We start from the raw sequence: 23336 nt of genomic DNA on the forward strand, positions 1-23336 counted from the left end.
CTGTTTTTGCCAGGATTTCCCTGGATACATGGGCTGTGTATGTGTGGCTTACAAGGAAGAAGAGATACAGGAAGAAAAAACTGATGAGGCAAAATAATTGTGTTTTTCAACACTAACTGGGGAAAGGCCTCTTGAAGTAAAACAGGGTGTGTGAAAAAAAGGTTTAAAACCAGAAAGAGGATTGTAGCTTACCTAACAGGGCAGGGTACCTGCATTCATTTTGACCGCTTGTATCAGCTTGTCATGGCCTGAGGTCCAAATCTGCTGACTGCAGGATTATGGGATTTGCAGTTCTTGTTTTAAATCTGTGACTTTACTGGCAACAAGGTGTGTTCACAGTTTTTTGCTCTAAGTTGATATAGCTTTAATTTGTGAGTTCTTTTGCCACATTTTTTGTAAGGAACACAAACATGTACAGGCAGAGTAGTTTTCCACTCTGCAGGAAAGCGTATTGATTGCCTTCCCCCTAGGATTGAGAGGCCAGCAAGAGCCTGTTTCACCCAGCACTCACTGAGAATTGATTTATTTGTAAACAAAAATGCAAACCTATGTCTTCAATTTTTTTCTAGGGAACAAAAGGAAAGGTATTGTAAGAAAGCTATCAAACTCCAGAAAAAAGTTATTTCAGATTTTCATTGAAGTTGTAGTGTCAAGTTGTTTTTGTCACTACATCTAAAATTCACCATTTTTATTTTTCTGTGGATCGCCTGGAACAATGTATTTTACACATCAGTATACAGCAAATGAATTTTTTTGCAGAATGAATGTTGCTTTGCCATATTTGATATGTGTTTATACTCGATAAGAATACGTGGCTAGTAAAAGCTTCATGAAATGGTGGAATATAAACTTTTCACTTTGAAGTAGTACATCATGTTTTTCTAGCTATGTTAGCCTGGCATCTTGCTCCCGTGAAACAATCTCACTTACAGGAAATAAGCAAGTGGGAGTTTTTGGGTTTTGGAGCTGATTCAATTTTGCTAGAATAAGAATTAGAGGTAAAATTAATCCAAGCAATAACAACAACAAAAAGGGAATAATTGAAAAAAGCACAGAAGTTCTACTACTGATGAGATGTAGATACTCTTTATTGGGCAGAATGACAGCTGAATGAAATGCAGAGTCTGTGCTGAGAGGCAGAACCATCTGAGTTGATATTTAAGCTTCTAAGAGTATTTTAACAATCATTACCCAGTTCCTTTAGAAATTACCTTAGCAACTCAATGTGAGCTATTGAATACTGCCATATCCATACAGAGACCTTTCTTGGAATACAGTTTCACCTCTCCAGTACAGCACTTTGACTTGAAGGAAACTTACTTTCTATGAATATTTATAGCCTGTTCTTTTACAAGAAGTTTTATTGATTTGATTAGTGCTCCCACAGAACACAGATGAAAAGAAACCACTGAAAGGAGATCAACCTCTGTCTTGTCAGTTCTTGAATACTGCACACTTTATTAATGTCAGTCTAGGCTTTCCTGTTATTATTCCTAGCTATAAGAGAAGTATTGGTAACATCTTTTTTTCAGACAGACTAAAAATCAGTATTTTTAATGTCTTTTTTTTTTTTTTTTTTTTTTTTTTTTTTTGAGGCAGAACATCATAACCCGCTAAATAATCTATTTGCAGTTTTTTGACACAGAATTATGGACTAGTGCTAAAAATCAAAATCTTGTAGTTTGGAATCCAGAGAATACCAAACACTCAATAAACAGCAGCAATTTGTGACAACATGGTTCCCAAATCACTGACTAAAACTGTGAGAATTGGCTTCTGGAAGCTGGAGTGGGTGAGTGAAGTGGTTGAGTCACCAAAAGCATATAAATGATGTGCAGAAGTGGCACCTAAGGACACGGTTTAATGGTGGGCTTGGCAGTGTTAGGTTAATGGTTGGACTCAGTCTCCAAAGGTCTTTCCCACCCTAAACAATCCTGTGAGGAAACTGTGCCAAACTTCTGTAAAGCAAAGATTTTCAGTTTTGTAGCAGACCATGGTCTAAAATAGAGCTTCATCTCTGTTACTGCACAGGGCTCTTCCGTCAGGAGGATTCATGCAGGAATTTCTTAAATTTAAAAGTTCAGTTATTTTCTGTACATGCAATTGATGAATTGGCTTGAAGGAGGAACACTATCTCTGTGGGATCCACAGGCAACAGCTTGTGAGCGAGGGCTGTAACACGTAGTGTGTGCATGGGTGAAAGAATTCATGTGTATACATAGCACAGAAATGTTGTACTTTCAAAGCAAGAGTATTTGTATTCAATTCATTTGGAGTTTAGATTTTCCAATAATCCTTGTACTTGTTCAACCTTCAGATTCTCTAGGTTGTGCACATGTGCTGGCACTGACAGGAGGGGAGTCCAGAGTAGGTAGATATTGGCAATATCTATCTCTGTGTATCTCTATCTTGAGCAAGCCTCACTGTCTTTGAGGGCTTCAGAGGACAAACTTTCACTAATTAAGGGTCAGTGTAATGACCCAGTGTAATGAGGTCATATTCCTCAGCCTCCAATTCAGTGTGAATTGGGGACCTAAATGATATAAGGAATTTTGGACTTTCCTTCCTTCCATGCTTCAGTTATCTGCCTGTAAAAAGGGTAAGAGGAATTTTCTATCTACTTTGCAATGTTGGGGGGAAAGTCACATGGAGAACTGGAAAAGCCCTTTTACTTGTACTATCCAAAGCCATAAAACCTCATGGAATATGGATTTGTAAATATGCAAATATATAACGCAGACATATAGAAGCATGTCAAACTGGGAGAAAAGAGTTAAGAAAAGGAAAGGAAAAGGGATCACTGCAAAAATGTGGATTTTTTTTTCCATACAATGAGTGCAAACATGGATGTTTTGCTATTTCTGCAGTGTATGCAGGGATTTCCCCATAGTCAGTAGGGGTACAAACATTGCTTTTTTGTTTAATGATTATGTCTAGGCCATTATTTATGCTAAGAGGGATATCTTATTCATCTGTGATTAAGTGCATATCTTTGCTTTGGCACTGTTGGGCAGGGATGTTATTTAATGCTGATCTCCTGTGCCCTAGTGGTGAACCAAAGGGAAAAAAAACCCAACATTTTATCTTCCAGAAATTCAGTGAAGCAGCTTTTATAAAGATTTTGCCAAATAGCTCCTTAGAGCCTGGAAAAAACATATTTTGATCTTTTAAAATCAATTTGACATTGAGTACCAAACCCCACGTGTGCCCTTTGAAAAGGGCAATTCCTGTAATTGAGCAGGGTGGTCAGGGTGGAGGTGAACCCACGGCAGCACTGCCAGCAGAGGCACACGGAGCTTGGTGGCTGGGGCCAAGGCTATGGCAGCTGCTTCCAGGGCTCCAGCCTCCTGGGAGTCAGCAGCCAGGAGTTCTGCCCTTCCTCTGACTCTATGAAATCTCAGTATCAACTTTCTGCAATCCACTTCTGTGGATTGTGTGCCTGTTAAGTGTGTTCATTTATCCTTCAGTATTGAGCTGTTCCATCAATGGACTGCAAATCCAAACCCACTGCTGAGAGTAGTTTCTCATACCTCGAAATATATTACATTAATTTGGCATAATTTTCGCTTTATTTATTTTTGATATCTCATGAATGATGCCTTGTTTAATCTGAGGTTTGGCATACACATGGAGAAAGCATTTTCTTGTATTTGAGTTTATATTTCCTTGTATAGAAAGAAAATGTTTCAGAACTTCCCTAGAACTTTCAAATCTACTTGAGGTATTTGAAATAAATGAATCATAGGTGGTGGGACTTTCTTCCAGTCAATTTAACAAGTAAAATCTAGTCTTAGAATTCTCAAAAGCACCTATAATCTCTCACATGAGAAATACTTAATTGCAGCTAGATAGTTTCAGTAGGTGCCCTGCTTTGTCTAGGAATTTTATGTAAAAACAAAAAAAAAGCCCATTTAGAGTCTCTGTATTTCTAATTCCAATTTGAAAATGTGTGCCTACTAGAATTTTCTGAAGATATTAAATAGAAAGCAGAGGAATCTCTTTCTCTAGTTAAAATAGAAAAAAAATTAATTTTCAGTCTTCCTTTTTATGAAGGTTTGAATACCAGGATGTTTATCATCTAAACAAAAGTGTCATGTCAATTGTATGAGAATTTATAGCATTTCAAGCTTTTCCATATTTGCAATATAAGCTATTGTTTATCATGGGGGGGAAGACTCAACTAGAATTTGAAACTTCAAACATTGTTTTGCTCAAAAGCAGTAATATGTAGTTATTCAAGTTATTAATATCTGCATTACAATGAATCTGCTTCTCATGGGAAAGTTACAGATGCTTTCATTCTCCCAGAAATATTTTTAAAAAGAGAATATGAAAGTAAAGAATCCTATAAAAATTTGATTTTGTTGGTTTTTTGGGTTTTGTTCTTTTTCTTTTTCTTTTTCTTTTTGGATAGCCCTGCTTCCACCTCTATTGCTGACGAAAGGGACACAGATTCCTTTTGGACCTGATGTGAATCTCAGAGACTCCTAGGAGTTTGCAGCTGAAACCCTAGAATATGTTACTTTGTTGAGTGGAGCAATTAGTTACAATCCACTTACAATGGGCTTTTAATTCACTCAGGGATTACTTGAAGCTTCTTCTAAAATGCATTTCTTGTCCACAGCTGCTTGTCAGAGACAAGTCCTTTGTCCGTTAAAGGCACACTAAGAATTTAGAAGAACATGAAAGGATTTGGTGAAATTAGGAGGCAAATCATCCTCCTGATTATGAAAGTGAAGTGGGGAGGCTACACTGGGGAAGAGCAGTCTGAAAAGGATACTGACAGTATTTTGGATGAAACAGATCCTATTTGGCAAGTTAAATTTTGTACACTATACTGTTCATGGCAGACAGCATTGGTTAAAAGCTTTGAGGGAAGCTTTTCACTGAATTTAGAAGTTTAGAAGCAACTTTTTAATTTCCACAATCAAACCCAAGCATGTAGGATGAAGTGGAGAAAGGACCAGTTCTAGGAACCTCCTCCTCAGAAACAGGGAAGGGATGAGCTGCACAGGATTGAAAATGTGAAGAATAAGAAAAGTGCTGTGGCTGCCTGTGCAGTTGCAATGTGCACGTCCTGTCCCCATCCCATCCAGGCAAAGAGCTCTGAGGCAGGGAAAAGGCAGCAGACCATGTTGTCATGTGGCTCATTCCCTGAGGTTTCCTGTGAGCAAGGCAGTCCTAGCCAGACTTTATGCTGCCTCTTGAGTGGAAGGGGGAACTTGGCAGTGAAAACATGCCAGGGAGCTGCTGCAGTGGGGCCAGATGTTCCTGCCCTCCCCATGCAGGAGCTCTGTGGTACACACGGATGCACAGCAGAATTCCTATGACCATTTTCTCTTCTCCCAGTACAGTGCCCAACATTAAGGTTTCCTTGGTTTTTACCTAGCAACAGAATTCTTCTTTTTTGTCTTTATTATAATTATTTAAAGAAAGAAATAATACTTTTCTGACACAAACCTTTTGGGAATTACATCAACCGTATGAAATATAAATACGTTTCCTCTCCCGTTGTATAAATAATGGATTAGGTTTTCACTGGAGAAGCTGAGAGTAGGATTTGAGGACAACTTGTGTAACTCACAAAGTAGGCTATGGTGTACAGCAGCAGACTGTTATAAAACATGACACAGTAGAAAATGTGATTAATGTGTGATGGAAACCCCTTGGTAGATCAGGTCACTAAAGTACCCTACCTATGGTTTGTATTGCTTCAGTGAGCATCTGGACAGAAATAGACTGCTACCTGGTGGTTATTTTATCCAGTAAAGTGTGATTTAATCAAGCAATTATTGCAAAATACCTTCTCTGTGTTTATGGAGGAAAAGCATTTGACAGTTTTTAGGATGCAAAATAAGAATTTGAGTGTAAAAGTGAACTACCATCCTTACTTCAAGGAAGACATATGTTTGATTTAGGGAGAATACACAGAGCTGAATGTGAACTTGGTGTCCTCATACCAATTAGCAGCAGATGAGAAACATGCTACAGAGCAGCAGCCTCTGGAAGAGCTCTGGGATGCCCACAGAGTGCCTGCTTGTTTTATGGGGCCAGCCAAGCAAAACTGCCTGCTTGGCATGTGCTCCACTAGGCTGGTGCTTTGTCACCATTCTGAGACATTGCTTCGGTAGAGAAGTAAATAAAAAGTGACTGCCAAATCCCCTAGCATGAGTTTTCTAAATCTGGTGTATCCAGAGCCCTGATTCTGGATTGCATTAAGACCTCCCAGGAATTATAACCTGAACAATTCAAGCTTCTGTTGGTGCATAAACAGCCATGTTTATGAAAACAGAGTTGCTTGGATCTGTTTGTCCCTATTTGATTGGTGATGAGCTAATTTGATTTTAAAACTTGAGTCTTTACTCCTTGCACAAAGGGAGAAAGTGAACTCAGTGGAGCTGAAATTTCCTGAATTATAATTTTAGCACTGACTCTGGTTTAGGGAAGCATATTGGGTTGGTCTAAAGTTGCTGTGACTTTTTTCCCAATTTTGTGATTCAGGCTTTCTTTCATATATCCATGCAGGGAACATTTACAAAATTGTAGGACTCTGAAACCCCTAACTGATATTTGTAATTGATATTTCCTGTGGTTGGTTTGTTTTTGGTGGGTGTTTTTTTTGTTGCTGTTTTTTTGCGGGGGCGGAGGGTTGGGTGTTCTTTGAGGGTTATTTTATTGGGTTCTTTCTGGGGTTTTTTGTTTGTTTGTTTGTTTTGTTTTGGGTTTTTTGTGGGGGTTTTTTTGGGTTTTGTTTATCTGTTTTTGTTTGGGATTTTTTTTTTTTTTTTGTATGATAAGGTTTATTAGTCAAGATTTGGGGAAAAAATTAATATCAGCTTTCTTTTCTCAGACTGAATACTATCAATATTACTTTTTTTGTTTACACAATCTGAAAACTGATTTGAGAGGGAATTATCTATATTAAAATACAACTACTAAAATATATTCCCAATGTGATTTATTTTTATTTTAATGAATCAGAGAATGGCCTGGGTTTGAAGGGATCTTAAAGATCATCCAGTTCTTACTTCCCTGCCGTAGGCTACGTTACATAGACCATATTCCTCAGAGCCCCATCCAACCTGGCCTTGAACACCTCCAGGGATGGGGCATCCACAGCTTCTCTGAGCTATCCATTCCAGGTTAAGTGAGGGACAGATTTGTCTTGTGTATTCTGAAAGTAAAAGGTAGTTCTAGCAACAGAGCTTTGATCTAGCTTACCCACATGAGAGAAGAACCAAAAATTATTATAAGAGATTTTATAAAGAAAATCCAAGTGTTAAACCACCATGCTCAGAATATTTAAATACAAATGCTGATAAATAGCTGAGGCATTCATTAAATGTGCTCTATATTGTAGGAATTTTATCACATTGTGAAAAATATATTAAACTACTTTAAAAATAAAATTTGTTGGATTATTTTCAGAAAAACTGGATTTTCTTTGGGGGATTTGTGTGCATATGATGTTTTTCCTATGAAAAATTTAAGACATTAAGATAAATTTCTCAATTACATGCTAAACCACTTTGCTTTTTATTTCCAAGTTATTTTTCTAACAAGAAGGTAATATTAAAATAAGCTTTTGTCTAATTTCAAAAGATAAGGCTTTTTATGCCAAGTTTTTGCTCTTGCCTCCTTTGAAAGGCATGCTGTTCTGCTAAAAAGTGAAGGAATGTCAGAAATTCTGGGGTGTTACTGCTACTGCTCCTTCAAAACATGAATGATCCTTTGGAGGAGAAAAATGTTTGAATTAAAACTCAGGACTTATGCTCATGAAACTTGTTTGTAGGGTTCTACCTATGTGACCTTGTCCAAACCCTTAAATGCTGATCCTGGGAGATGTACTTAAGGGCACTCCATAGGTGCTGGGCCCTGTGCTCTTTGTATTTCACTTTCTCCGTTCTAAGTAGACCAGCAGCAATCGAGCCATCAGAGGAATTTGGGGTGCTCTTTTACACAAGTCTGTCAACACAAAATTATTTCCGCTTTCAAATGGACAGAGCCATGAACTGTATCTCTAAGCTCTGTTTGAAGGAACCAAAACCTTAAATAATGAAAAATCTCGGCAGTCCCATTTACAGTAGAAATCCCTGTTTTGCTCGTCTAGGTAGTTTGGGTTCTTCTTAAGCTGCTCCACTTTGAAACCTGGCCCATGTGAAAGAAAAATTGTATGTTGTTTACAGGTGCTGCAGCCTGTTAAAAGCCCAGTGACAGACACTGGCAGGCCAAGGCATAGATCAACCAATTGCTATGAACTACATGCAGTAGATGATAAGAGAGTAGCTCAGCCAGGATTGTATGACCTACATTTTCATTTAATTTCTCACAATGTTTGCTGTGTCATATGGTTAACCTGGTTAGCCTGTATTTAACTGTTCTGTTCCTGCAGTTCTTTTAACCTTATGGTGCATTATGTGTAACCTCTTAAACATCTCAAATTGTTTGTAATTTAGGCTTTGGAAACATCTCCCCACGCACACAAGGTGGAAAGATATTTTGTATCATCTATGCCTTATTGGGAATTCCTCTATTTGGTTTTCTGTTGGCTGGTGTTGGAGATCAACTAGGGACAATCTTTGGAAAAGGAATTGCCAAAGTAGAAGATACCTTTGTTGTGAGTATGCTGACTGCCTCATTTGGGTTTTTTGCTGTTTGTTCTGAATCTCACAAGTGAAATGAAAAGCCTGAAAAACAGGGTATAGCTCATTGTTGCCATCAGATGTACAGGAAAAGGCAGCAAGGACTTGGCACATTCTGAACTTGTTAATGAACAGCTCTGGGAATTGGATGAAGACACATTCCCTACCATGACTATGGCTGGGAAGAGGAATAAGACCCAAAGAACTTTGGTTTTTCTTTTCCCTTATTACCTGTAAGCTTGCTGTGATGCTTACCCTTAAAGGTTTTTATATAGATTGCAATAAGAAATATATTCACTGAGATTTTTGAAGCAATGAATGCTTAGTAACCAACTTCGCAGCTGTTTGCATCAGCACTTCAAGTGTTAGGACTGGTTTTCCACATCAAGGACTACCCTTGCATGCAGGACAACTTTTCTTTTTAGAAAGGGTCTGACATGGCTTTGTTTTCGATGCAAAGCAAACCAGGTCTGTGCTAAGTAGAGTTATGCAATAGGCAAACACAAACCTGAAAGCTTTTTAAGAAAAGGCATGCATTTTGGGCTTTGATCTATCAGTTCGTGTCCAGTCAAGGTACTGGTGAATAGCATAAATTTCCCTTGAGATTTGTCTGAAAAAGGCAAGAACATTCCATAAGAACATTTTCTAATTTCTGGGTTTTCATAACTGATTTTTTTTTCCTTTAGAGGTATAGAAGTTCTGAGATCAATTTGTGGCTCTCTTTTGCTTGTAGAGATAATGATCATCCCTTTTTTCTAATGGATATATCCCTACAAGACGAGTGTCCGAACATAAAAAGCAGTATTATCACCTCTTTTGATAATATCTGAGTGAAAACACTGATCTAGATGTTGCAGTCTGGAACACTCCCTAATTATGTTTATTAGCTTGCCTAAAGTGCTGGGAGATGCTGATGGGTCAGAGCAGGTATTTTTATGTTGCCATAACACAAGCTGTTGCTCTGATTTGGGTTACAAAAGCTCGACCTTGTTCATGCTGACTGTAAGCACAGTTGCCACTGAAACTTAAAAACATGAAAACATCCGTTGTGAACAACATGATTTCATTTTCAGTCGATTTCTCTGAAGGTTTCTTGTATAATCCCTTCTTTTAGGTTGAACTGACATGCATTGGATGGATGGAAAATGTCAAATTGTCTGGGCATGCAAAATGGAATTTTGCAGGGGTCTGTTCTAGCTTTAGTGCAGTTTAGAAAAATGTTAATAACGTACACAACAACTAAATGATGTGGTTCATTAAATCTGCAGATGGTCTCAGGCTGGAGAGACAACTAAAGCTTGGAGGATCAAAATTATCTTAAAATTTTTGAAAAGCAGTCTGACTACATAGGATTAAATTGAAGCAGGACAAATACAAAGTAATATATGAGGGGAAAATAAAATATGCAGCTGCATGTCAGAAAACAGTTGTCTAGGTGCAATTTTATAGAAACGTTCTGTGGACTCTAGAGGTTAACATGGGTTAATGCATGGAAAATAACTAAAACTGGAAATAGACAAAGCATAAGAAAGGCTCATTCTATTCCATTTTGTGCTATTTTTTCATATTTACTTTTGAGTACAACACTTAATGAAACATAGGCTAGTTTGCTGGTGCCAAGGGTTTGCAAGAAAAAATAGGAAGGGGAAGAAAAGGAAATAAATTTATTTGGTTAAAGACCATGTAACTGAAAGTTACACCTGTGAAAGTTTGCTGGAAAGAGAAAATTAGCAATTTCTATATTTTTTATGGTCTTGGATAAGACCATAAACAGTACACATAAACAGAAGGAATTGAGATGTAGGTTAAGCACTATGAAAATTATCAGATGATGAGAGCATGATCACATATTGCCTGGCCAGTAATGTATTTCCAGTGGCTTAGGTGGGTTTGTTTGGTCTTTGGGCAGATTTGGCTTTCTTACATCCCTTCCAGCTCTACTTTGTAGGATTTTGTTTAGACGATTATTTATTGCAGAGAACTGTATGGTTAAAATTCGCCTTATTTAGTTGGTTATTTGTGGATGTACAAAATTAGAGACACTGCAGGTGCATGCACTTCTTCTGCACTCAAATATCTAGACAGCCCTCAAAACTTATACATCATCAGCTATTAATATTAGTTAACGCTATACATGCTGCTCACCTATGAAGAGTCCAGCCTTGCTCTGCATTTACTGCTGACAAATGTTTCCTAGGATAGTCATGTTTGTTTTGAAACTCTTTTACAGACTAAAATCCTGCTTGAATTTTCCTGTTTGTTTGCGAATTATAATGCAGTGTCCTCTAGAGCTTTGTAGTGCACACTGGGGGGTGATGGGTGCTAATGTGCACTGGTGCAGTTTTATTAACAATGAGTTTCCTCTCTTTCCCCTTCCCTTTCCAGAAATGGAATGTGAGTCAGACAAAGATTCGCATCATTTCAACAATAATATTCATACTGTTTGGCTGCGTGCTGTTTGTTGCTCTTCCTGCAGTTATATTCAAGCACATAGAAGGCTGGAACACATTAGATGCAATTTACTTTGTGGTTATCACTTTAACTACCATTGGATTTGGTGACTATGTTGCAGGTAAGATTTTTCTTGTAACTCTTTATCTTATGATGTTTTGCACAATGATATTTATTCTGCATTTTCTTTTTCTTAGATTTGGGACAGATGTATCTCTCTTGTGGCACCTCCCTCCCAGTTTTATCCTTCATCATTCATGTGGTAGGGCCTGTCCTCATTTTGGTTGATGTGACAGTGTAGAGACAGGAGGTGGGACAGTGAAACTCATGGTGCATGTCCCTGCCTACTGTTTTATTTTCTTCCTAGGCCGTTAAAAGTTAAGTAGGGTATCATTTCAGTAGAGGCTTTTTCTTTTGCTTACAGGTTACAAAGTGCAAGCACTAATAGAGCATTTAACCTGAATATGTTTTTTCAGCTGGATTTGTTTAAAATGCCTCATCTTGTGAAGCAATATAAGTTTTGTGTGCATCCCTTACCTTCAAGATATTCCAGAGCTCTCTTTCTGACATTGAAATGTCTGTATTCTGTAGGATCCTCTGGATCATGCTTCTGTGACTCTTTGTCACTACACACTTGCCCATGTGTTTTTTGTAATGGTGGGAGAACAGTTTCAGCACAACCTGTGGATAACGTGTTCAATTTCTATGGTTCCATTAAGCTGAATTAGTTTCAAACAACTTTGTTATGTTATGCTAAAAAGTCTGGGCCAGTTCTCTGTGTCAACTTTTTTCTTGAAAAGATGTCAGAAGTGTTAGTTCACTTCTTAGATTTGAGTAAATATATGCTGCCTGTGCTGAGAAAGCACACTGATCCCAGTCAGTGATGTGTAGGGGTGAGGGTCAGGACCTTGGAGGTTTGCGCTCCCAGCCTGAGACTTGCTTTCCTTGGCCTGATCTGATGGCTCTGCTGGTACAGAGCCATCATCTCTCTCCCACCTCTGTGCAAGGCAGGGTGGCTGACAATGCCCTTTGTGCCGAGTCTGCTCTCAGTGACAGGCTCTGCAGGAGGGAATTTTTAGTGGACACTCACAAGCTGTGGGCTACTCCTGTGTCTTGTCTGTGCCCATGGCTGCTGTGTGAGTCCAGGTGTGCCAAGCTGAGGTTGTCAGGTTGGGCAACTCCTCTTGTAGATGTGCCTGAAATTTAGCCTTGGTGACAGTAACAGGTCCTGTTACTGGCAGAAGGTTTTCAGGTTGGTGAGGTCCAACAAGGACCTCTAAAGTGTAGGAACTGCTTGATGGATTTTTAAATGATGTGGGTAAAATGGGGGTAAATTTAGTTGCTATTGAAGATACTAAGCTACTCAGGAAGCCTTCATTTTTAGACTGATTGCAAACTTGCCAAAGATTTTTGTAAATTATAGAACAGAGCTGTAAAATAGCAAATCAATTTTCTTTTGAGTTTTTAATAGTTATTTGTGATGTTTCCAAATTTCTTTGTATGTGTCTTGACTTCTGCCTTTCCATTTTCTTTCCCGTGTCCTTTTTCATGTTTCATTTTGTCTTCAGAATTTGTGATTCCGGTCAGATAGCAACTAGCATGAACTAAAAAATTTATGCTGTTTCCAAGAGAAGAATCTGGGTGTTTTAGGCTTTCATTCCTGAAGGGTATGTGTATGACAGGGAATAAAAATGATAGTGTATAAAGGCCTAGTTATATTTACTGTAAAGCATTATGTGAAATGGCCCGCTTGGCTCTAACTAGAACACTGAGTACATTCATCATTACTCCCATTATAAATTTCCATAGACTTTTCTATTTGTAGACCATTTGATATCATAATTTTTCCCTACATTGTCTGCTTTTTAGTTTTACCAGGAAACACTCTCTCTTTCTACAGAATGTCCTTGAATTATATTGTTCTATAGCTGATGGCCTTTTATGGTCCACTTGAAAGATGTTCTTTATTTAATTTAAAATCCTACTGTAAATCCATTATTTCAAAGCATCAGAAATGTTTTCTAGTTTCTTTGACAACATGCATAAGACTCATATTTGAACTGCAATATGTTATTGACTTAAAGGGACAATGGAATTTGTACTTGCAGAGACAGTGCTCAAGAGAACAGGGTTAAACGGCTGTCTCCATCATAACTGGGAGGTTAACATTCCATGGGACTAGGTTCTGACAGGGATGAAATTGATAATATTATCATCTTTGGGTGAACTAAAATACTCTGGTTTTGTCTGGTGAGTTGAAGGATTTTTCAAAAATGCCCTTTTGTTTTCTTTGCAGTACATAATTGGCTGGTTAAATAAAATAGGTAAAATTGAAAAATAGGTAAATAATTAATTGATTGAGCTTTGCATTGTGGAAGTTTTCAGTCATTGGTGTGTATATAAGTATGAAGTTATTTGAAGGAAACTGGCATTACAATTCTCAATGGAGCTGATAGAATTTTTCCTACGAGCTAGGCTTCCATATTAATTTTGAGGAAGTATGCACAAATATTTGCACTGTAACAAATTAGTACCTTTCCTTCATGATTTTTTTTGGTTTCTTTGTTTCTCTTTTAGGGAAGTCATAACTATAGAGCGGACACTAAGGGCCACTGATATTTTTGTGGTAGGCTTTGTCTGGAGAAGTCTCCTCGAAGCTTAGGAAAGTTAGGTGTCAACAGCAAGGGAGAAACATGAAGAGTTAAGACCTGTAATGCAGTATTAAGGCTGTAAAAGAGCTGGTCATGATAGATTATTGTGATTCTAGAGCATATTGGTCTTGGTTCTGGTTTGCCACGGTGAGGCAAAAAGCAGCAAACAAAATGATGCTTCAGTCTACTTGGTGCCTAGATGCAGCACATTTTGAAAAACCCCTCACACTGGCATTAATTAATTTATTTTACTGACTTATTTTCCTTAATACTTACAGTGAAAATTACCTTCTTCCACCTAAAATTATAGTCAAAGCATAATGGTGGGCAGTGATGCTCCGATTTACAATTAAATCAGAATGTATGTTTTTTGCAATAAAAGTCAAATTGATAATTCTTTTAGCACTCTAGAAGCCCACATGATAATCCATAGATGTGAGTCAGTTTTGGCCCATGAAGTTCCCTCAAAATCCTCGAATTCCTATATATTTGAAAACTTTCGAGTCTTTTTTTTCTGAGAGATACCATCTCACAGAAAAAACCCATAAGTTTACAAGCCCCACATAATCCCATGGTTTTGTTAACACATGTGTTGGTGAATGGGGAAAAATTTCTGAAGTACCTATCATTTTTCACTAACATGAAATTTGCTGCTTTCTGGTGCCACTGCAAGTAGGAGCTGAAAAGAAGCCCTGAAGAACTCTCAGGAGGTGAGGAGCAGTGTGTTACCCAATAGATGTACCAAAAGGGAGCCAATGGGATGAACATGGCTCAGAACGTGGGATTCGGGACGTAATGTTATCCTTGACTCTAGTACAGGCTGTCACATTAAAAATTCTTTCAGTTCTCTGGGATTTTTTTTAGAACTTTCTTTTTTGTCCTGGAGACCATGTACTCTATTCCCAGAAACCAGAGTGAGAAAACGTTCCCTTTGTTAGTCAGAGCCTAAGTTGTTATTTGGAGCCTGTGGAAATTTCAGCTGGGATTTCCATCAGCAAGAGAAGCCTTAAGGCAACCATAATAGACTCCTGGTGCATGCAAGGAAGGAAAAGATGAAAAACCTCTGTAATGCATGTTCAAGAATATATATGAACTGTATTTTAAAAAAAATGACTCTTTTGTCTTATGAAATTACTTGATTTTTCAAATTTTTGGAATGGTTTAATTATTTTTTTTTTTGAGGGAGAAATAATTTTTTTTAATTTGAGGAAAGATTATTGTAGCTTTTCACAAAAAAAGAAGAAAAATTGTACTATAATTGTACTACCTGCACTGCCTTATGAATATCAGGACATAGTCAAACATCCCTTTTCTTGCTTTCAAGCGAGAACATTGACTTTAAGGTGACAGAAGAAAACCCAACTAAAACTATTAATATCCTGTAAAAGAGAAAAAGAAGTCTTCTCATGTTGAATGTGCCATGATTTCAGTGCAATGAAATATATTTGAGTACTAAGGTTAACACAGAGGCACGTGAATATATCTATGTAATTGACAATATATTGTTCACATGTACAGATAAATTCTTTTACTTGCAGTCTAGTTTGGCGGGTATATTGAAATATTTCTAATTGTATTAATCTAACAGGTTTCAAATCTAAATTAGATGATATGTCCAAAACTTGACAAAATTAAGTAGAAGGCAAAAATACAAATAGCGTATCAGTAGTCTGAAACTGAATCACAGTTTCACAGTGGGGCATAATGATGATATAAGGTTGTCTCAACTGGTTCGGTGAAACAGATCACAGAATTCTGAAAATGTTACTTTAAAAATATATTCCAACTCTTCTGTTACTTTTGTGGGAGGTTTTTTTGGCCTGGTTTATTTTCCATGTTTGAGCCCTGATTTTTAGTTTACTGCTTTTTCACTGTTTCATTCTCCAATCAGCTCTGATGTACTGCCACTGGCAGTACATACCTGGCTCTGCACTGTGTCGCTTGGCCTGAGACCCAGTTTGTAGAGACCTGAGATATTTTAGTCTCATTTAATGTCACTGAACTGGGACACTTGACCTGGTGGTCACAGCATCCCAATTGACCTGCTGTCACTGTGTGATACCACGCACCAGCAGAGAGAAATTGTTGTCATGCTGAGCCAGGGGTGTGTCCAACATCCTGGAGGAGAGCTCTGTGCCCTCCCACAGGCTCCGTGTCTTTTCTTGGCATTTGGAAGAGCTCTTTGCCCCCTCAGGACTCTGTGTCTGTAATAGGGCCTCTCTGGTGTGAGCTGTGCTTTCAGCTGAAGACAGAGTACTGGCTTGCTTGCTGTCTGTGCAGGACAGCATGTGAGGAGTGTTTTAGTTTTCTGAAGTAGCTCTCCATTTTGCACTGAGTGGCATCAAGTGGCTCCTATGGCCTGCTCCTATTCCATCTCTGACAGTGCAGTACTATCTTGTCTCCAGCTTTCTGCATTTCCACGTTGCCACAGGCGCTAGTCTTTCTCTGTTCCCTCTTTTTTTTTTTTTTCTTTTTTTTTTTTTTTATTTTTTTTGAGTCCTCAGAGGTAATTCCTTTCAAGCTGCAGGGCTAAACCTCCATATTTCTTTGGAGTGGGACAATTTACATTTCTGGATTAAACATGTTTGTCACATTTGCCACAATAGGGATGGTGGACAGCTACTCATCATTCTGTAATTGAAACTGGATTATATAATTTTTCTATATCCAGAGTAATTTGGACTGCTGATGAAAAATTATAGGCATTTCCTTGTTTGCAGTGCCAACTTTTTAATAAACCAGAAATTTTTGCTGGTGTGGAATTAAGATACTCAGTGTTGACAGCACTTTCTATTCTCTCCTTCTAATTTTGAAGTAAAAATGCAAAGCTAACCAGCTTTACAGAAATAATTATATGTTTCTATTTTGAGCCAGTCACTGTAGAAAGAATAGGGAAAAAAGTGTCAACAATGAAGAAAATTATTTACTTTTTAAATACTTGTTTTGCATAGGTAAAGAAGTTATATTTGTAACCATGATCTCTTATCTGAGAACCAGAATCTGTTCTAAGCACACCTGAGATATTCACTGATGGCTTTCTCCACTTAAACAGAGTTCTTGATCTTATTAAGGAATATGTTTGGTCATAAAACAACTTATGTTTTCCAAAGTGTTGATAATCCCAAATAAAATTTATTTGGCAGATGTAAGAATGATGGCAGCAGCAATACATTAGCCTGTGATGATGATGGATGGGAAAACTCTTTGATTTCCCATAGACCTCAAACAACTTTAGATCAAATCTTTTACCAGAAAACATCTTGGCAATAAAGTGTGGCTGCTCTTGATAGAAGATTACAGCAGTGACATTGCTAGATTTCTCCTTCATTATGGTTTTAACCTATTTTGGGTAGAGGCTAAAGAAAGCTGGGAAAAGTTTTGTCCCTCAGCCCACAAAATTGTGTTTGTCAAACAAGCAGCAAAATTCATCTTCTGCCTTCTCAGCATTTTGCTTCCTAGAGGGCTGCATAAACCAATTTGCTTTGCAAAAGAAACGTGATAGTGTATCATATCGATATGCTTTTTATGATGTTTCCCATAAAATCATTAGATTATCTCATATACTTCAGTACAAGTACATTTAGCTATGCATACTCATACCCAAATGCATTCATACCCATTTAAGTGAATTTGGTAGTTAATGAATTCTTGTAGTTTAAATTCAGTACAGTTGAGTTGTGATCACATTTCTCTATGAAATCCTATTTAATGACATTCCCAGGTAACTGCATTATGGCAGCTTGAGCATCACAGGAGACAGTAGTTGTGTCAGGACAAACATCCTCAGGTATGTCTCTTTCTCCCTGAGTTTTGATTAAATTGCAAAATCATCCAAGGGGTCCTTGAAATTCAGCTCAACAACTGATAGAGGTTTTAGCTTTGAAACCTTATCCTAGAGTATTTCTTTGGATACCTTTCGTCCCTTTAACTTCAGGAAGGCTGAACTCCTTTGGGTATGGCTAGATGGAGCCATCTCCTGGCCAGACAGCACAAAAAACTTTGTTGAACATGAGTGTGTCCTAACTCCTGCCCCGGTGATTAACTTTGCCGTAAATAAAATAATATAAACTGTGAAGGAAGTGTTTCCTGCAGACTGGCAGAGTTAGGTTCCAGTTTCACTTCATAAACATTATATGCTGAAATTTAAAAACCAACGATGTGGATGTTTTCTATGATGGTTTCTTGTGCTTTGTGTGAACAGCTGAAGAAGAGGGTGAACCACCAAGTGTGGCCCATTACAATAGCAAAGACATAGTGGTAATCAGCCATTTTTGGAATTACAACAAATTTGGGGTGAATCATCCCTAAAATACTGTTTTACTGGATTGACATGAGTTGGATGTTGTTAACAAATGATTTGGTGTTTTGTTTGTCTTGTGGTATGACAAACTCAGCCCTTCAGTGGCTGGATGTCTTGTGTTCCAAACAGAGACTTGTCTTCAACCTTCTAAGCTTGGGACTTCAAAGGCATCAAAGCATATCCACTTTCACAATGTGGGTACATTTCTTGGATAGTTGAGTAAACCATTGCAGCTCAGTGCATTTTTTTCTATGAAAAGGTGTAATTGACATGAAAATAACAAAATTTCTGTCTGTGAGGGCTTCCATTTAAAGCTAGCCTTCAGTAAAATGCTTTGTTATTTGCATGCAATCTCTGTGATAACAAAGCTAAGCAAAAACATTATTCTCCATGCGAGTCAATCTCAGTACTATAACAAAGTGCTTGATATTTTGGGGCCAATCTTCCTTTGATTTGTTTCAGTATAGAATACAGATACATAAAGCTAAGCATTATGGACCTGTACAGGCTACTTTAATGTGCCTGAGAAGGTTTTACTGCAGAGCCTCTTCAATTATGGGCAGATACATCAAACTGCTTGCAGCAGTGCAAACTAGAAGTCTGGTTTGATTTGTTGTAGCACAGATGAATTACAAGTTTAAGGTTTCTGTTTTATTGCATGGCAAGATGTGAAATGTGAGTTATTTGTTGTTGCCAAAAGCTCTGGATGAATGCAATTTTTTTGTGAGGAAATAAGACATGTATTCCTTATAGCTGTATTATACCTGAAAGCTCCATTACAGACACCTCTGAAATTTTTCCTTTTTTATTCTTTAACACTGAAAAGAAGTGACTAGTGCTTATGGCATTCAAAAAAGTTGCCTTCAGCAGACTTCTTTTTTTGGAGTGGGGGGGTATGATGAGTTCAACTCAAGTCCCTGCACTCTGGTTTCCTTCTGCAGAATGGAGATGATAATGTTTGCCTATCCACCAGGGAGTCTTGTTAATGCAGGTGCTACTCTTTCTTTATGGAGACTAAAGTCTTCATATAAGTATTGAGATGTTTTAGAGTTCTTGCAAAAACAGATTTCTCAGAATATGAACACATTGCATACTTTGGAACAATACTTAAAACTCTGGTACAGCATCACTTATGGAGCAGGTAGGAAGTAATTTCATTCAAGCTCTCTTCAATGACCTCTGTCTTAAATGAAAGTATGTAGTTTCGTGTTCATTCAATAACTATTATAAATTGTTAAAAATCTTCGTCTAAAATTTGTGTACTCCAGACATTGCTTTCAAGAGTGAAGTAATCTATATAATTTGTTTGAATTCAACAAAATATTTTGCATGGGTAAAAATACAGAAATGATGTAAAATTGAACTTTTTTCCTTAAGAATATTAATTTAAAAACATTTTTGCACATGTAGTTATTAAGTCTGAATTAAGTTTTACTCTACTGTTTTTCAGGAGGATCAGACATTGAATACCTAGATTTTTATAAGCCAGTGGTGTGGTTCTGGATCCTTGTTGGGCTTGCTTACTTTGCAGCTGTCCTCAGCATGATTGGAGACTGGCTAAGGGTCATATCAAAAAAGACAAAGGAAGAGGTAAGAATATTTTGAAAGGGGAAGAAATACTTCTGTTTAAAAACTTTGAATAGAAGTCAGGTGAGCTTTTAGCTGCTTTTGCTCTTAAGGTTCATAGGTCAAAGCTGTTTATGTATGAACAGGAATGCAGCAGCTCAAACTTCAGGGAACTATATAGCACAGCAGTCCATTCAAACATAGTGGGGTTTTTTCACGTGTCTGCACAGAAAACTGGATTAAATGTATTATTAAATTAAGTGTATATGAAGAGTTGCACTTGATTAATGGGGAAAAAAATCTTAGACTACTGTTCTAGGTAGTAGAAGGTACACTCTAATTTTTAAGGCAAAAATCAATCTGTTTTGTTTTTATAAGGGATGCAGGTAAAAAAAAAAACTTAAGTAGTTATATTTGAGATATCATGCTTTATAGTGGTATATAAGAAGATAAATTTTTCATATCATGAAAGGTATTGGAATGAATTATTAAAATATCTCTGGGTGTACTTTACCATATATCTTCCACAGAATTACTTGATATTTGTAGTCAAGTATATTTCTTTCAATTGAAATATGTTTTGACTTGTAAATTTCACTCATTTTCACTTGTTGTTATTATTCCGATTATACAACAATGTTTTAAGTTTTTTCATTTAAGAAAATGTCCTGGTTTTGAAAATGTTAAAGGGTAAATAAAATTTCCTTCAATTGTAGCATGCATAGTTCAGGTTTTCCTGGAAGTTTGAGAAATTAATTTTCTTTGAACCAACATTTTATTTACCTCTAATTTAGCTTGAGTTCTTTTACACACATCAGTTGATTTATGCTACTCAAACATAAAAACTCTAATTTGTTTTTGATGGAATGAATATGTTGGCTACTGTGCAGTGGCCTGCTCCTTACATTGTTTTAAATAGTTTTCCTAGCTGTAGGGCACGGCGTTAATGCCTAGATGTATTCCTGGCAATCCCTGAGTTCCCAAAGCCTTTGCTCTGCAGGGTGGCTTACCCTGGTGTGCTTTCACCAACTGCAGCCCCTCAGGCTGCCTGCCACCTTCTGAGCAGGAGCACTGCTGGCAGCAGGCAGCAGGGTGGGAGCTGGGATCTTGGGCAGGATTAAACCCACTTTGTAGGGAATGTGAGAGGGGAAGGCATTCTCCATTGCCCTGGCTGTGCTCATGGCTCTGTGGTAGAGACAACACCGTGGCAAGTCTGCTGTGAGTACACTTTTAGCAGGCAATTCACAACCACTTAGCCCTGAAGCAGAGGACAATATTTATTTGAACAGTTTCAGTTCAAGAGTGTCATCTTTTTTGCCACATGCTGTAAATTTGAAAGGGTATTTATGACTTCCCTTCCACAACAGGCTTTACTAGTGCCCTCCACAGATAGGGAGCAGCAGGTATCACCTGAGTGTTCCCATTTGCAGGTTCAACAGCTGACAGGATCACAGTTCTGTTTTCTAGAAAAGCACTGAGGGCACCTTTAGCATCCAGTTTTCCATGGTTTACTGGCTGCAGGGAACCCAGTGCAACACTTTAAATGCCAGTAACATGCATGGTGGTATTTGGTTATTTTGAACTTCAGAATTAGGCTGGTCTTGCCCATTTTCCCCTCTGAAATAGGAAGAAGTAGGAGAACACTGGAACAGGCTCCCCAGGGAAGTGGTCATAGCACCAAGCCTGCCAGAGCTCACACAGCATTTGGACAATGCTCTCAGGCACACATTGGAATTTTTGTGCAGGACCAAGAGTTGGATTTCAATGATCCTTATGGGTCCCTGCTAACTCAGGATATTCTATGATTCTAAGAGTGGTGTTTCCTCTGGGCAGTCTCCTGGTGTCTACCTGTTCTCAACTTAGGGCATTTCCTAAATTGTATTTAGTTTCGCTGGGTTACTTGTGTCTGGATGTTTTGGAAAAAATACCACGTGACAGACACAGTATGACTTCAGACAATGCAAAGATATTCTCCAGGCTTGTTTTTGCTGTGTTTTCTCAGACATTGTTGACACATTTTAGTTCTTAACACTATTTCCTAGAATTAATCTGATCTTTAACCTCATTTTTCTCCTTTTCTGTTATACAGACAGAATCTTATGCAGAGATCTTAGTACCTTGACTACAGAGTTGGCCATATAACACACTGAGGTTTTAATCTCATAATGATGATAATATATTAAGAATGTCTGAAATTTGTACCTCTTTGTGAAGCTATTTCAATATAGACTAACTCTGGGAAGGATTTAAAGACACATGAATTGAAGAAACCCAAGAATACCTCTGACACATCAAAAGCATTCCTATTTTTATCAGGGAAAACCATTTGCCAGGTTATGCAGTGCAGTGCTGAGCTTTCTTTTCTCAGGCACTGGGAATGTGTAACCTAGTCCATCTTTTCATTCCTCCTCACCTTTATAGCCTAAACAAGCATATTCATTTTGTCTACAGCTAGGAAAACCTCATTCTTCAGATATGTCAGAATTCTCTTGGCTGAAGCAGGTATTGGGAATTATGCTGTATACAAGTCTCATGTGTGTTAGGTTAGATCAAAGATAGACATAACATAATTGGTGCCATTTGTTCAATTAATCATATCTCTGATGGTTAGATCTCCCTCCCTGCTTCTTAACCCATTGCTCAGGCATGTGTGAGAATTCATAGCAGGAATAAAATGCTTTAGAAGTTTGAAATTCTGTAGTTTTAACTATGGCAGAGACCAGTTTGAGAATTGAATTATGATATGCCTTCAGTTGTGTGATAGAAAATACAACAAAAAAGAAAATCCATCTTTTATCCTAATGAAACTTTGTAAGAAGAAAGTAATATAAATATATTGCATTTTTATAAGATTTGCTATGAACATTTTACAAATATTCACTTTTTACAGGTTTCATTTTATGATAAAAACTGCTGCTCTTAGCTCATTTTTGCTATCTGCCTGGGAAAATCTGAGTGAAAATGCTGAAGGAGTTCAGTGAAAATGTAGTTATCAAGTCTCTTCTGTGCCAGCAGAAGCCAGATGAGATTGAATTTCTTGTCTTTTTCCCCGTTAAACCTAAATTTACAGTGCACTGTTTCAACTTCTATGGATGCAGATTATAGCAGAGGAAGCTCTCTGGAGTTCTAATAGCCATGAGTGCAATGAAAAACCGTAGTTCAGACTATTAGGGTGTATTTTCTTAATTGTCTTGGGGAAACATTGTCAGTCCTGGGGGAAATAGCCCCTTATACCTAAAAGTAGCCTTTGAAGTGGGAAGCAATGTTATATATTAAAACCTACTGAGACACAGAGCCTGTGAAAAAAATCTACAGAACTGAGATCGATGCACTCTGAAAACTGAAGCAGCTTAATGTATTTCCTAGGAAATAGGATGCTGAAAATCTTCCTGGAAATTAAGGGGATTGTTATGGGTATCAACAAATAAACAAGGTTTTTAATAGGACTTGTATCCTACTTTCCATGAAGAAAAGAGTAGTCTAACATGTTTTAGATACAGGAAGGAGCAGATAATTCAGTAGTGATCAATTGTGCTGGTTTCAGCAGTCCAAGACCCAGCAGGAAAATCTAGAGAATGTTACCTGAGTCCAGAATGAGACAGAGAGGTTGCAAGTGTTGTTCTCTACTTCTCCCCAACAACCAAAACTATAAATCATCAGATATGTATCTCTTTTGATAGGCAGCCATAATCTCTTTTTTGCTTTTTCATGTAGTCTAAGGTTAAA

At 37.7% G+C, this 23336-nt stretch overlaps 1 protein-coding gene and 1 long non-coding RNA gene across 3 annotated transcripts in view; one reads left to right on the plus strand and one right to left on the minus strand.

The window, feature by feature from the left end:
* Nucleotides 1-23336, minus strand: part of LOC136359509 (uncharacterized) — a 515416-nt gene that overhangs the window by 488525 nt on the left and 3555 nt on the right. The gene's annotated exons all lie outside the window — the stretch shown is intronic.
* Nucleotides 1-23336, plus strand: part of KCNK2 (potassium two pore domain channel subfamily K member 2) — a 106195-nt gene that overhangs the window by 69869 nt on the left and 12990 nt on the right. For both annotated transcript variants that reach the window (XM_066316183.1, XM_066316184.1), the window contains exons 4-6: nt 8457-8617; nt 11028-11214; nt 19495-19634. In XM_066316183.1, the coding sequence (XP_066172280.1) occupies nt 8457-8617; nt 11028-11214; nt 19495-19634 (488 nt within the window). The remainder of the gene's footprint in view (nt 1-8456; nt 8618-11027; nt 11215-19494; nt 19635-23336) is intronic.

Source organism: Sylvia atricapilla, chromosome 3 (assembly GCF_009819655.1).
Source record: "Sylvia atricapilla isolate bSylAtr1 chromosome 3, bSylAtr1.pri, whole genome shotgun sequence".
NCBI classification, from domain to species: Eukaryota; Metazoa; Chordata; class Aves; order Passeriformes; family Sylviidae; genus Sylvia; species Sylvia atricapilla.